This window comes from Vulpes lagopus, chromosome 12 (assembly GCF_018345385.1).
Source record: "Vulpes lagopus strain Blue_001 chromosome 12, ASM1834538v1, whole genome shotgun sequence".
Lineage (NCBI taxonomy): Eukaryota > Metazoa > Chordata > Mammalia > Carnivora > Canidae > Vulpes > Vulpes lagopus.
The window spans coordinates 19,322,895-19,337,476 of NC_054835.1; the positions used below are offsets into that span (position 1 = coordinate 19,322,895).

At 50.3% G+C, this 14,582-nt stretch overlaps 1 protein-coding gene across 10 annotated transcripts in view; it reads right to left on the reverse strand.

Annotated features, from left to right (window-relative positions):
- Positions 1-4,576: 4,576 nt before the first annotated feature.
- The window catches only part of KSR1 (kinase suppressor of ras 1), a 154,588-nt gene continuing 144,582 nt past the window's right edge, over positions 4,577-14,582 (reverse strand). For 5 of the 10 annotated variants that reach the window (XM_041724957.1, XM_041724955.1, XM_041724964.1 and 2 more), the window contains 3 exons: positions 12,040-12,173; positions 9,411-9,491; positions 4,577-7,554 (listed from right to left, as the gene is read on the reverse strand). In XM_041724957.1, coding sequence (XP_041580891.1) covers positions 7,476-7,554; positions 9,411-9,491; positions 12,040-12,173 — 294 coding nt within the window. In that variant the 3' untranslated portion in view covers positions 4,577-7,475. The other 5 variants (XM_041724959.1, XM_041724958.1, XR_005983087.1 and 2 more) reach the window with 4 other exon arrangements.

Here is a 14,582-nt window from a genome sequence, read left to right on the forward strand (position 1 = left end):
GGCCAACAGAACGCAAAAGCGACATTGTGCAATTTCTGGGGTGGGCCTTAGGCGCCACACAGTTAAATGGTTAAAATGAGATTTATGTTTATTTAAGAGGTAGGGGTGGAGGGAGAAGGCTATTAAGCTCCAGCTGTAAACGCTGTTCCTGGGAAGTTCTGAGTCTGCAAGGGGCCGAGACTGTGGTAAAAGACGGATCAGCGCTGGTGGGAGAGGAGGCTACTAACCATCCGGGCCTTTCCTCTTGAGGTCCCCAGGGTGACTGAAGGATACTTGGAAAGAGAATCACTTTCTCACTGTGTGACTCTACATCACTTGCTGCCTCAAGGCGGGTTAAGGACCTACCAGTAGCTGGGGCCTCTCCCTGGGCAGCTCTCAGCTGGGGGGCAGTGGCCGTGTGCTCTGGGGCAGGCGGGTGGGAGCACAGGATCAGGCTCTCGTCGTTGGGCGGCCCTGTTGACAGCGGGATCTGCAGGAGGGCTGGGGACTGTCCAGGCTCCAAAGCGAACAGGGATTAATGCAGGTGGCTGGACTCCAGAGCTCTGGTATGTAAGTCGCCCCCTCGCGTCCACTGCTCGGGCACCGCCAGAGGACACCCCCTTGCACCGAAGTCCAGTGACATGTCGGGCTCCCACCACCAAGCCCCGGGCCTTCTGGGGAGGGGTGCTGCCATGTGCGGTGAATCAGCGTGTCCCCAGAGCACACGGCCCGGGCGGCAGGGAGGAGGGCGAGCCTGCACAATCTCCCCTGATGCTGGGCCTCCTGGCACCAGCTCGTCCTTAGCTCCAGCTGCCTCCTGCCGGCCCCCAGGGTCGGGCCAGAACCTACACTGGGTGGTCTGTGGGCCACGGCCAGTCTACAAACTGGTTTTGTTTGTCCTATACACAGAATAAAAAAATAAAATAAAATAAAATAAAATAAAAAGAAAAGCTAACTTTTGGAAATTTGGAGATTTCACCAAAAAAAATAAATAAATAAATAAAAAATCCAGACTTCTAGCTCCTGTTAAAAACAAACGAAAAGAATGATAAACAAGGGATGTTTGGGTAACTCAGTGGTTGAGCATCTTTGGCTCAGGGCACCATCCCGGGTCTGGGGATCGGGTCCCACATCGGGCTCCCCGTGGGGAACCTGCTTCTCCTTCTGCCTATGTCTCTGCCTCTCTCATGAATAAATAAATAAAATCTTAAAAGAAAAAAAAAAAAGATAAAAGGGAAGGTCTGGCAACACTGGGTTCTCCTTCCCAGGAGGCGACAGTTCACCAGAGATGGGGACCAGCTGTCTTCACCACCCTCCCACTTGTGGGAGGAATTCTCGCTGGGTGCCGGCTACTCCCTCAGGCGATTGCTCTAGCTCCTATCAACTTCGAGCCCTGAGCACCTTTCTCCTGCAAACCAGTTGGTACTTGGCCCTGAGAACATCTTTGAGCTACCTTCCTCAACCACTGCTTTCAACTGGCCCCTTGGGGCTTCTTGCACAGGATGGGGGGACCCATTTCGGAGTCACACACACTTTCTGAAGACACAAAGCTCCTGTCAACGTTTTGGGAGGCGCAGGCCTAAAGACTGGATTGTATCTGCATTCTTCTCAGCCTAGCAGCAGGGGATGGGAGAGCTCATTCTTCCAGTTACAAAGCTCTGCTCCGGGGATCCCTGGGTGGCTTGGCGCTTTAGCGCCGGCCTTCAGCCCCTGTGCGTGACCCTGGAGTCCGGGGATCGAGTCCCACATCGGGCTCCCAGTATGGAGCCTGCTTCTCCCTCTGCCTGTGTCTCTGCCTCTCTCTCTATGTCTATCATGAATAAATAAGATCTCTTAAAAAAAAAAAAAACTACTTCTCTAAAAAAACAAAGCTCTCCTCCACGTATACGCGTTAAAACTTATGCCCACGGACCCAGGTGCGCTGCCATGTGGGAGCTGTGGTACCCTTTGTCCCTCCTCCATACACCAGCCACCAGTACCTGCCAGCGCTGCCCCCAACCCCCACTATATTCCTGTGCCAAACTCTGGAGCCATCTATCCCTACAGAAGCCTGCATGAATGCAATAGCATATAAAAAATCCAATTGCAGGGTACAGAGGTAATTTTTTTTTAATTTTTTTTTTATTTATTTATGATAGTCACAGAGAGAGAGAGAGAGGCAGAGACACAGGCAGAGGGAGAAGCAGGCTCCATGCACCGGGAGCCCGATGTGGGATTCAATCCCGGGTCTCCAGGATCGCGCCCTGGGCCAAAGGCAGGCGCCAAACCGCTGCGCCACCCAGGGATCCCCGGTACAGAGGTAATTAGGGAATGTTAAATATTAAACAATGTGTCAAAGGGCCACTGTGTGCCAAACCCTCCCTCCCCCTTTCCAAGATAACCAGGGATTTTTTTTTTTTTAAGATTTTATTCATTTATTAATGAGAGACATAGAGAGAGAAGCAGAGACACAGGCAGAGGGAGAAGCAGGCTCCATGCAGGGAGCCTGACGTGGGACTCGATCCCGGGTTTCCAGGGTCTCCAGGATCGCACCCTGGGCTGAAGGCGGCGCTAGACCGCTGAGCCACGGGGCTGCCTGATAACCAGGGATCTTAAAGGGACTCCCACCAGAGCCTCACTGTCTTGGTTAACTTCTAACCTAACCCCACGCAGGCCCTGGGGAAAAAGATTTCCATTGCTTTTATTTAGCACCTACTCGAAAGATAAAAATGGCCTGTCAAGAAAGAAAAAGGACTCTAGCAGCTAGAGGTCTTATCAAAAATCATTAGGGAAAACCGCTGGATATGGGCAGTTATAACAAGCACCCCCCAGTTATGGAGACTGAGGATCCTCAGCTATAGCACTGGGTCCTCAGAATGAGGCCACATTTTTAGTTTTTCTAGTTCCCACCCTTATTCTTTTTTTTTTTTTTTTTTTTTTTTAAGATTTTTGGGTAGCCCCGGTAGCTCAGTGGTTTAGCGCTGCCTTCAGCCCTGGGCATGATCCTGGAGACCCAGGATCGAGTCCCACATTGGGCTCCCTGCATGGAGCCTGCTTCTCCCTCTGCCTGTGTCTGCCTCTCTGGGTCTCTCATGAATAAATAAAAATCTTTTTTTTAAAAGATTTTATTTATTTATTCATGAGATAGAGAGAGAGAGGCAGAGGGAGAAGCAGGCTCCATGCAGGGAGCCCGATGTGGGACTTGATCCCAGAACTCCGGGATCAGGCCCTGAGCCAAAGGCAGCTGCTCAACTGCTGAGCCACCCAGGCGGCCCCCCTTATTCATTTCTACAGCAAGGTGTGCTCCCAGGCAGTGTCCCTATGCCCACTTGGAGCTCCCCTGGATGCCCCTAAACGTGATCCCTGTCCAGCTCCTCATCCACAGGCTCACCTTCTCAGCGACTGACTATCAGCAGGGGAAAGCAGACATTTAGGGAGCTACCCTGGAAGCTCACCTCTCCCCCACATCCAATCAAAGCTCAGGTCATTATCCCTTTGCCTCTGGTTCAGCCCTCCTCCAGTCCCTCCTGTGTACCTAAGATATAAATTTAATTATGGCCTTCCCCTGCTCAGGCATCTTCCATGGCTCCCCAAGGCTTGGTCTGTTAGAGTTGTAACTCCCTGGCTTGGCACCTGCAGGATCCTCACCAGCTCCAAGTTCCACTTTTACGACAGCTTGAAAATTCATGATTTCCCAAAGCATCTCATGTGTTCCCAGATCTCTGAGCCTTTGCTATGCTGTTCCTACAGAATAGAATGCCCTGCTTGTTTGTTTGCACCGGGCATATGACCGTAAAAGTCAGCTCCAAGGCCACTTCCTCTACAAAGCCTGCCAGGCAGACAGGGACCCTTTCCTTGGGCCACTTGTTGGCTCATAGCTGAAGGCAAGGGCACTACCACCTTTTTATCTGTGTTCTAGAACTTAGCACAATTGCCTGAGCACAGGTGCTCAGTAAATGACTGGTAAGTTCCTCGGCTTTCGCTGAAAGGAAGTTTTGGCGTCAAAGCCATGAACTGCATCCTGAACTAGCCACCTTTCAGCCATGTCATCTTGGGGGATCAACCTCTTGTGCCCCAGCTTCCTTGATTGAAACATCACAATTCCTGCCTCATGGCATCGTTCGGAGGATTACACTAAGGAGGGTGGGTGGCATGTGTAGAAAGCACCTCCCTGGCTCAGAAGAGGGCCTTGTGAATACTGGATCCCTCTCCTCTATCTGTTCTGCTCACTCCAACCTCCAAAGCACCTACTTCTCTGACTGGCAAGGAGAGGCTCCTAGAAATAAGATTCAGATAAATGAGCATTCCACTTCCCACCCCACCTCTAAGGCTTCCATGAGGCAAGGCATCTCCAGCCCAGGAGACACTGACTGGATTTGGGTCTGCTTACTATTGGGGGCTGGATGACCATCCTCTGTGCATCATGGGTTCTGATGCCATTCTGTCTCCACTCTTCTGTGCCTTCAAGGTCCATGGATAATTTCTTTCTTTGGAAGGAGCTCCTAGAGGGGGTGCAACCCCCCACTGACTCCCCCACCCCCATTCCTGTTCTCTGTGCCATCCGAGTAGCTCCTCACACTCATCTGGAACTGACCCAAGTAGACACAAGCCCCAGACATCATGGTACACTTTTATTCACAAACTCCAGACACCCAGGCTTGGCCTGGCACAAAAGATGTGTTCTTGCCAGTGGCAAAAAACTAATACAGCACGTTCATTAATACTAACCATTTTAATTTAAATTAATAGCATTTCTGGAAGACAAATGCAGTTGATAGAAAATATAAAAACTTTTACTGTACAAATTTTACATCACATTCAAAAAAGCAAGTGTGTGCCTGTGGCCACGGAAGACGCTGGTTTTACACACACTAATGAAATCCGGGCTAACACTGGAGCATCACACAAGCTCTCTAAACGGCTTCACATTTACATCTCCATTCGGCCCCCTAATCAACACGGAACAACAGCAATGCAGGCTTATAGGACACACGGCTGCCCCCTGTAGTCACAAGGAGAAATGCCACTAAGAGGGCAGAGGGGCTCCAGCACCCTGCATGGATTTGGTGACATGGAGAGGTCAACTTTGCTACACTGCCCACGACCAACAGGGAGCTTGCTAGGACTGAAGACCTTGAGTTGGACAGAGACCTAGGGACTGCAGCTCTGGTGGCTAAAGGCAGCAGGGACAAGGGCCCTAGGGTTTTGGAGGGGATGCTAGGGACTGGGGACGTGCCATGAAGGACCAATGCTTGGGGTCCACTCTCAGACCCCGGTGGGGACCCCCGCTATCCCCAGAGCTCTCGCCAAGGAGGCCATCTCAGCTTCTCCATCCCCTTCACAGTTGGCCATGCAGGCTGAATTCACAGTATCTGCTGTCCTTCGTGTTTCCACAACAGACGGGAAGAGCACACAGAAGGGCAAGCATGTCTTCTCAACCTCAATTCACAGTCACTTTGAGTGGGAGAAGGGGACTACTTTTCTCTTAAATGACAGGCAGTGCAGGGGTAGGCCAAGAGCTGGGAGGCTGTCCAGGGTCCTGCAGATGAAGGGGCTGTAACCCCCAGACCTTCACCTCTGCCTCACGATTCCTGGCAGAGGGTCAGTTCCTTTAAGGGCAGAGACTGTGGCTGCTCCTGTAGCGCCCTGCACTTGCACAAGACACCGTTGGTGTTTGATGAAAGCTTCCTGAACTGATCTGCGGCATGATACTCATTGGGGAGGTCAAGGGATGAGGAGGTGAAAGAAGCAGTCCCACCTGGAGCTGAATCCAGCTGGTTTACAGCTCCAATCTTCCCCAAGCACCCTGACTGGGAAGGGTTAAGGAGCTCAGGTCTGGGGTGCTGATGGGCAGTGGGAGCCCAGATACCCTGCATGGCTGCACACCTCTGCTAAGCGTGTGTCAGCCAAGGGGTGCCTGACCTGGGGACAGGAAGACAGCCCTACTTCTAGGTAGTGGCTTGCTTCATAGGACATTTTGGCTAGACTCCAGGGAAGGCTCTGAAGATTGGGAGCTTTGCTAAATTAAATGGGTCTAAATGAAAGGGATGAGAGGACCACATGCCCCTCCATCTTGGCTCAGGGCATGGCTCAGAGCATTCTGGGTCTGAATCCAACCACATCTCCACCCTTGTCACCTTAGTCAGTTCTGGTTTGAGGCCTAACATGGTGAATAACACCCACTGAAGGCTTCTTTGCCATTTGGTACTTTCCCTTTGGGTGACAGCTTCTAATGAAGATAGGGAGGGTGCTCTCACATCACAGACTTCCCCTACTCACACCCCTCCTTCTGGTGCAAATGTACACACATAGGTAGGTGGTCCTGACTTAGTTCATGGGAAGGCTCGAAGACTGGTGGGCTGGGTGGGTCTAGGTGAATGGTGTGGAGGGGCACAGGCCTCCTGTCTTAGCTAAGAGCTCAGAACACGGACTGCAGAAAAGTCAGGAGTGGCTATGGGCTTTCATTTCAACAGTACAGGGGGAGAATGGGCAGGCAGTTCCAGAACCTTGGCATGACTGATAGAGCTTCCAAAGAGCCAGGTCACCCCTGTGACTGGGAGGGTGGGCTCAGGAGCCCGCTGCCTGCCACTTCTCCCTTCCCTTTGTCCTCACCAAGCAAGCTTTCATGGTATACACAGCTGCTGGGCTGGGCCTTAGGTCTGGGGTCAAAGGTCAGCCAGGACTGGGACGTGTCTAAAAAGCTGAAGCCCTGAATGCCATCTCCTTGGTGTCTTCCTGGAAGCTGTGTGAAAGAAACCTCTCCACAGGTGAGAGGCTACCTCCACCCTGGCTACCAACCCACGAACCCCTGGATCAATCTAGATACTATTTGCATTTTTATCTGTCTCTCCTTTTCCAGCAGGCATGGGCTGGATTATTGGGGTCAAAAGGGAAACAAACTCTCGGAAATTCCTGACCCTCATAATCCAGCTTGGTTCCTAGCCAGGGTTTCTTCTGACAGAAGAAAAAGGGACAGCGTCCCTTTGATAGGATAGGGCAAGAACCCAACACAGGGACATTCTCCATGGCTGGGCTTTAGGGCCAAAGCAGAGTCCAGGTCAAACCTCATGGTTCCCTTCCTCCCTGGAGAACAGCCACAATCATGATGCTTTTCTTTCTTTTCCTCAATGCCGACAGGGTCCTCCAGAGGGGAAGGCCACTTCTGCCATCCTGGCCAGTGGTGCCAGTGTGCCTCTGAAGAGCACTTTTTATTATTACCTACTGTAAAGCATCGAATTCACTCCCCAGAAACATATTATGTAAACATTCGCTGCCTGTTGGGGCAGGTCTGGTTGTCAGTAATGTCACTTTAAGAAACAGCAGGTGCAGCTCCATCTCCGGCCCGGGTGTTTTTGTGGATGAATGGTCTGAGTCAAGGACTCACACTCCTGATTTGCAGCACTTACGGTAGACTGATGTTTTGAAGAGTGTTTTCATTTTTGTCACGGTGGTTGTTTGGATGCTTCAGAAACACATTTAAGAAAGAAAGAAATTGGCAGAAAAAACTGCACAGCTGGCTACATCTTTGGATTACTGGACTCCAGGACACCCAAGCCAAACCTTTCAAACCGGGGTACAACTTTGCTGCTGTTAATGCTGCAAAGAGGAACAAAAACATGAGTTACAGCCACGCTGGTCTTGACCGGAAGTAGGGTAATGTTAGCTCAGGAGCAGGCCAGTTTCAGAAGCTCCACAGAGGACCTGACCCCAGCAAGAAGTAAGGACGACTACAAGCCAACAGCCTCAGCAGAGCTACTCCTGGTCATTCTTGGCCAAGGGAGTTTAAGACTTGGCCGCATACCCTCCTGAGGTGACGGGGGCTTGTTCATCTTGGAGTCCTTGGCCCACGGCATGTCGTCATTGCCACAGGCCCATCTGAGCTACTTTCTCACTTGCAGCCAGGAAGGCTCTGCTCCAAGTGCAAAAGGAAGAAAAGAGAAACTGGACCCCAAATACTAGGGCGGGCAGGCATCAGGACCATCTGGAAAGCAAGTATAAATGCAGACTCTCAGAGCCTGCCTCCAGAGACCTGGACTTGGTTTGGGGGGTGACCCCAGGAATCTGCACTTGGGAAGCAGCACAGTGATGGTGTGTGGCCTCTTAGCCCCACTCTTGATGAGCCTGACTTGGGGTCTGGTACTTTCTGTCTCTAAAGGAGTGAGGGCTGGTGGCAGAAGCTTTGTTCTCATCAGTGAAATTATTTGGCGACAGGCCCCCTTCGTCTTAGGACAGCTTTCCTGAGGGCACTGCTGAGGACAGAACCCTTTCCAGCTAGTGTTTTTCATAGCAATAGGACTCTGGTGTTCACCGCCCCCAGCCCTCCAGATGGGGCGGGCCTCAAGCAGCTCTGAAATCATCCCACTCCTTGTTGGATGAGACCTCTGCAGGTTAACAGCCAAACAGAAAGCCCTCCCCTGTACTGCGGACACAGCCCACAGGGGGCTGATGTGCTCAGCAGGGAATTGATCCCATTGAGGTGTTAGTAGGGAGCCAGGATCACCCAAACAAACCGGTGCTGCCCTCACAGAGGAAGAGTTAGAGAATGATGTCCTGTCAGAGTAGGCAGCTCTGCTGGGTGGGGTGAGGGCAGGGTCTGTTAGGGGATCCTCGTGGACAGCAGTTATTCAGGTACACACGGGCCGTGGAGAGGGGAGGGGGCCCGTTTTAAAAACAAACAAAGCAAAAGAAGTCTCGGGAGAGGTGCCTGGCGTGGCAGAGATCACATCCCCTGGGTTAGTGCCCGCACATCAGTTTGCGTTTGAGCAGAAGTCACGGTGCCAAGTGTCGATTAGGAGGAAGAAAGCCCCTGGTGCATGCAAGGCAGCCAGGCCTACAACCTACGGGAAGAAAGAGAAGAGGGGAGAAGAGAGTCAGCAACCCGAGCCCTTGGAGGAACAGGAGGAGTGGCAGAGGCCTGGCCAGGGCAGGGGAGGGGGGCGCTTTCCCTGCAGAGGGAAAGGGCATCCCCGCTCTATGCCAGGCTTGGCAATACAGCGAGCTCAAAAGGGACCTGGCACAAAACACCTGTCCCAAGTTCCCCTGGGACAGCCACAGAATGTTTAGACAGAGGTTGGCCAATGGACCCATTCCCCTCAGCCCCTGACTATCAAAACGGACCTCCTGAAAGTTCATTCATCCTGCTTACTGCATTCCCTTCTTTAAGCTCTGGTCAAAGGGCACTCTGGATTTGGATCAAGGACCCAAGTTATCTTCCACCCAGCGACAAGCCACAGCAGGTAGATGGAGGTCCTGCCGTATGCCGTGCGCCTCCACTCAGCCCGGCGAAGAGCCACACAAGCCTGCGGGACCCTTGCCGGTGGCCAGTTCAGCTATGAGAACATCACTTTGGCTTTAGGGGAACAAAACAGGCAAAAATGGAAGCTGGATGCAGACACAAGACAGGAAGCAGGGTGCAAACAGGCAGGGAACAAGGGCAATCACAAAAGACACACTATTCCTCCAGAGCCGGACAGGAGTTCTTAAAGTCCAGGTGACCGTAACGCCCCTTCCCGTAGTAGCGGCTCCGCCAGCGGCTGGGGGCCCCCCGCGACCGTTTTGCCAAGTGTGGGAAGAATGCAGTCCGGTGGGTGATGGAATCAGGCACCCAGCGCAGACAGGTGGAGGAGGAGCGGCAGGAAATCACGATGGTGGGAAGTGGGGAGATGACAGCACAGGCCAGCACATCCGCCACCCCCCACCGCCGAAAATAAAACAGTAACAAGACAGATGGAAAAGAAAAGAGAAAATGAGAATTAGAGGCAGAATGTGTTAAAGTACAAATTATGAACAGGAAGCTCTGACTGAGGCTCATTCAGGTAGGCTGGCATTTTTTTCCTCCCAGCGGCTGAAACAGATGGCTTGGGGTGGGGAACGCGGATTTCCGGCTCTGTCTCCCACCTGTAAATGAGAAGGTGGGGCTATATGGTCTTTAGGGAATCTGAAATCATCTCCTGAATGCCCGACCTGCCTAGTGCAGCCTTCTCCTCTCTTCTGTGGATGACGAAACCAGGAACCAGGATATTAAACAAGTGCCCAAGTCCAGGGGAACCCCAGTCTCCTGGTCTCTGCCAGGACAGTTCCTGTTCGAAACCCAGTTCCAAAGACCCCTCTTTCTGGAGACCCTTTCTCAAGCTTTCTGGGTGGGCAGAGAGGCCCCTGTGTGGGCTCCCACAAAGGCTGTTCTTCATCATAGCTCTTAGCATGTTATAATCATTCCCTCATCCATTCTCCAATTAGACTAGAAACTCCTGGCTGGCCGAGGCCTGGCCTTGGCCTTCGTCTCTGTGGGTGTGTAGCAGGCACTCAGCAATGGATAGGCTGAACCCACATTTCTAATCACAACATTCTGTTGTGCCCTGTTTGCCTTAGACTCTGACCCACCTTAAGAGCAAAATATGGAAACTAATGTGGCATTTTAAGAGACAGTATTCCCAACCCCAAACGGTCATTCCTCTAGGCTGTCCCTGCAGATGACCTAAATCAGTGGTTCTCCTACTGCACCCTCTGGTCACCCTCGGGTGACCTGTGCTGGGCCTCCCCTCACCCATGACTCGAAACCCAGTACAGTTTGTTTTCAAGATGGGCCAGCAAACTAAATACAAGCCAAATCCAGCCACAAACAGATTAATCACTTTAAAGTTTTAAAAGAAAAAAATCAAAAACCAAAAATACCAAGAACAGATGATAGAGATCATATGACCTACAAACCTAAAATATTTACCAACTGGGCTTTTCTAGAATAGGAGGAGTGCTGCTGCCACCACATGCCTGGGCAACAGACAGAAGATCCAAGTGCCACTTCTCCAGGGGCTCTGTGATGTGACTGCAGGTGCCACTTGCATCATGACTGGGGGCCTCAGGAGCCACCTTGGGGATGTGGATGGGCTCCTGCCCACACAACTACCAAGAGCAGCTATATTTTATCTGTTTTATATATTGGGACTTTGGGGGGGAGATTGCACTTTTAGAAAGTGCCCTTTGCCTGAAAAAAGTTTAAAACCATTCATATCAGGAGTGCCCAAGTAGCTCGGTGGTTGAGTGAGCGTCACATATTGTGAAATCTTCTTTTATTTTTTTCCCTCCAAAAGCAATATGTGAAAGTTGCATGGAATTTAAGTTGGAGCATCCATAAATTAAGCTTTATTAGAGCCCCCAGCCACTCTTGGTTTACATGCTGTCTGTGACTGCTCCCACATCAAATGGCAGAGCTGAGTCCTTGCCTTGCAATACAGACTGTCCACAGTGCTGTCACAGCTTCGCACCGCTGCTGGGCACACTAGAAATCCCAGGGACAGGAGCTGTAACTTGAAATTTCCCTCCATGCCTGTAAGGCCTAATGCATTTCCCATGCCCACTCACCCCCTACCCCGCTCTGGCCCAAGCCCTACTTTTAAAAGCTGTGGATACTGAGGCCTGGAACAAATGACTTCCTCAGATTCTCACAAAGGGTTTATGGCAGGGCAAAGGTCTGCTTTGGAGCGTTCAGGCAGAGAGAGTGCCAGAGGGACAGAACAAAAGGGGAATGAGACAGAATGTACAAGAGGAGTGAAGGCTGCCCAGTACCAAGGGGCACAAACAATTGTGTGATTCAACAGAGGAAAGATGGACTTCCAGCATCAAAGCAGCACATAAACTCTGGCCATGTGGCCCTCTAACAGGTGGCTGACGTGGGGCTAGAAAGCTGTCTCGAGTCTGCACCCTTTTAAGTAATAGCCGCTCTGCTGACGTTGCTGATGCTCTAGGACCCATGCTGCTCTGGCTTCCAGCTGGCCCCATGTGGCCCCTTCCAAGGCAAAATCTTCTTGTCCTGGCCCAGAGTCTGCACTGCCCTGATAATAGTGATAGGCAGCTTTTCACAGAAGAACACTAGAGATACTTGTCTCTCAAAAGGAGTTCTCTGAAATAAACAAGATCCTAGTATCACTTGGGCAAGGGGACGAGTCTAGTTACCTCCGGCTAATCTGCTCTGTGTATTCCCCGAATCAACTCTGTAGGCAGACAGATTGGACGGTGCCCTTTAAGAAACCAGATAAGGCTGTACAGGCTTGGTTGGTGAGTTTGGCCCACTAAGGGGAAACTTACTCAGCAGACTTCCAGAAGTGCCCAGGGTGGGAGAGCCTCCGGTTCAGCTTGGGCAGTTTTTCCAGCATGTCCATCAGCAGGGTGAAGCTGGGTCTCTCCTGCAGGTCAAAAGCCCAGCAGGCAGAGAGGATCTCCTGCAAGCAGAGCCAGCGTTAGTGGGTGTGAGAGCTGGCTGGGAGGGAGGAGGGCACAGCTGGGGTACTCTGCACAGGGTCCCTTTGATGCTCTCGAGTCCCCCTTCTCCATCTGGTAGTCCCCTGAACATTCTGCCAATGTTTGGAAGATTGGTCATTTCTAGAATAGGGCTGAGAAACAACTGAATCTCAGAAGAGCTCTCATGCTTCCAGTTGAAAACAAAGTACATGAGCTTGTCTCCCCTCTTTCCTTCTTAGACTGCCCTGGAATAACAGGAACAAGGCCGGATAAACAGGTAATAAAAAAGAGATCAGAAATTGGGTTGTAGATTTTTGGAATGGAAAGCAGAGAAATGCAAGAGCTCAGAATACATGTGGGGCGGGCGGGATGCATCAGAGGCAGAAGCCCCAGTATTTTAAGAATGGAGGCTGGGAGCAACCAAAAGGATGAAACAGTCAGCAGAACACCTGTCCTGACTGCCCCCCAGCCCAGGGGTGCCAGGGTGGCTCAGTTGGTTAAGTGTCCAATTCTTGATCTCAGCTCAGGTCTTGATCTCAGGGTCGTGAGTTAAAGCCCTACGCTGGGCATGGAGCCTACTTAGAAAAAAGAGTAAAGCTCCTCTCACTTTGATAGTTTGCTGCCTACTCTCTGGATCTGCACATTTCCCACACACCTCTCAGCCTTTCGATTCAGGAGAGCTCCTGCAAGAAAACAGGCCTACACACACGACCAGGAAGAAAGTGCTCACCTACTCAGCAACTCAGGTTTTTGTTCTTAAGTACAATTAGACCTCATTGGGTTGCCTACCAGGTCAGGAAAACAAGAGACCAAAGAGAAACTGACCAAAACACCAACCCTGGAGAAAAGTGTGTGTGTGTGTGTGTGTGTGTGTGTGTGTGTGTGTGTGTAGAACCTACTCTGTCCATAAAAGAAGATCAGGATGCAATAAAAAACACACTAACAAATAAGAAAGAGATTGAAATTAATAATATAACTTCTGAAACAAAATATTAGGAATACTGGCAGATAAGATCCAGGAAACTCCTCAGATTGTGCACTCAATTTTATTTATTTTTTATTTTTTAAAGTTTTTATTTATTTATTCATGAGAGACCCAGAGAGAGAGGCAGAGACATAGTGAGAAGGAGAAGCAGGCTCTCTGTAGGGAGCCTGATGCGGGACACGATCCCAGGATCACGTCCTGAGCCAAAGGCAGATGCTCAACCACTGAGCCACCCAGGAGCCCCAGCACTCGATTTTCGATAGAGAACAGAAAACATTAAGGAAGGTAAAAGACACAGAACCTCACTAAGGACCAAATTCTGTCCAATGGAAGTTTCCACAAGAGAAAACAAAGGAACTATAGGGCAGAAGCCATATAATGAAGACTTAATAAGAGAGAATTTCTCAGAAACCTTTGAGGGAAACTGGAATCTTCATCTGAAAAGGCCCAGAGAAGGGACCTCACTGAAAAAAGAAAATCAAACCAAGAAAAAGAACTTATTCTATAAGGTACATTTTAATGAAATTTCAAAGTAACAAGGATAGGGCAGCCCGGGTGGCTCAGCGGTTTAGCGCTGCCTTCGGCCCAGGGTATGATCCTGGAGACCCGGAATCGAGTCCCATGTCGGGCTCCCTGCATGGAGCCTGCTTCTCCCTCTGCTTGTGTCTGTGCCTCGCTTCTCTCTCCCTCTCTCTGTGTCTCTCATGAATAAATAAAATCTTTAAAATACAAAAATAAAAATAAAGTAACAAGGATAAAGAGAAGATCCTAGACATTCCCAAAGAGAATAAACCAGGGCATCTACAAAAGACTGAGAATTAAGATTAATACCAGATTTTTCAACAATGCATTGGACACTTAGTAGACAGTAGAGCAAAAATTTCATGTTCTTAGGGAAGATTACTGTGAACCTCTTGGTGTAGAAACAAAATCAGGACTTGTGTAGGCATGTGAGGAGTCAAAACTTATCTCTTATGCATCCATTGGGAGGAAGTTCCTTTAGGATTCACTCTCTCTCTCTCTTTCTTTTTTAATATTTTATTTACTCGTTCATGAGAGACACACAGAGAGAGAGAAAGAGAGGCAGGACATAGGCTCCATGCAGGGAGCCAGACATGGCACCCGATCCAGGGTCTCCAGGATCATGCCCTGGGCTGAAGGCGACGCTAAACCACTGAGCCACCCGGGCTGCCTAGGATTCACTCTCATTTTGCTGGAATGTAAATAAAGAAATGGGAAGACATGAGATACAAAAAATTCTAGTATTGAACCAGGATTGAAAAGAAATGGAAGGATAACAGCACTACAGTAGGCCAAAAATTCCATTATCCAGATTACAAGAAATCAGTGGGCCCTGGAAAGAATGCAACAAATTGCATTCCATAAGCAGTATGTAGGAACTGCA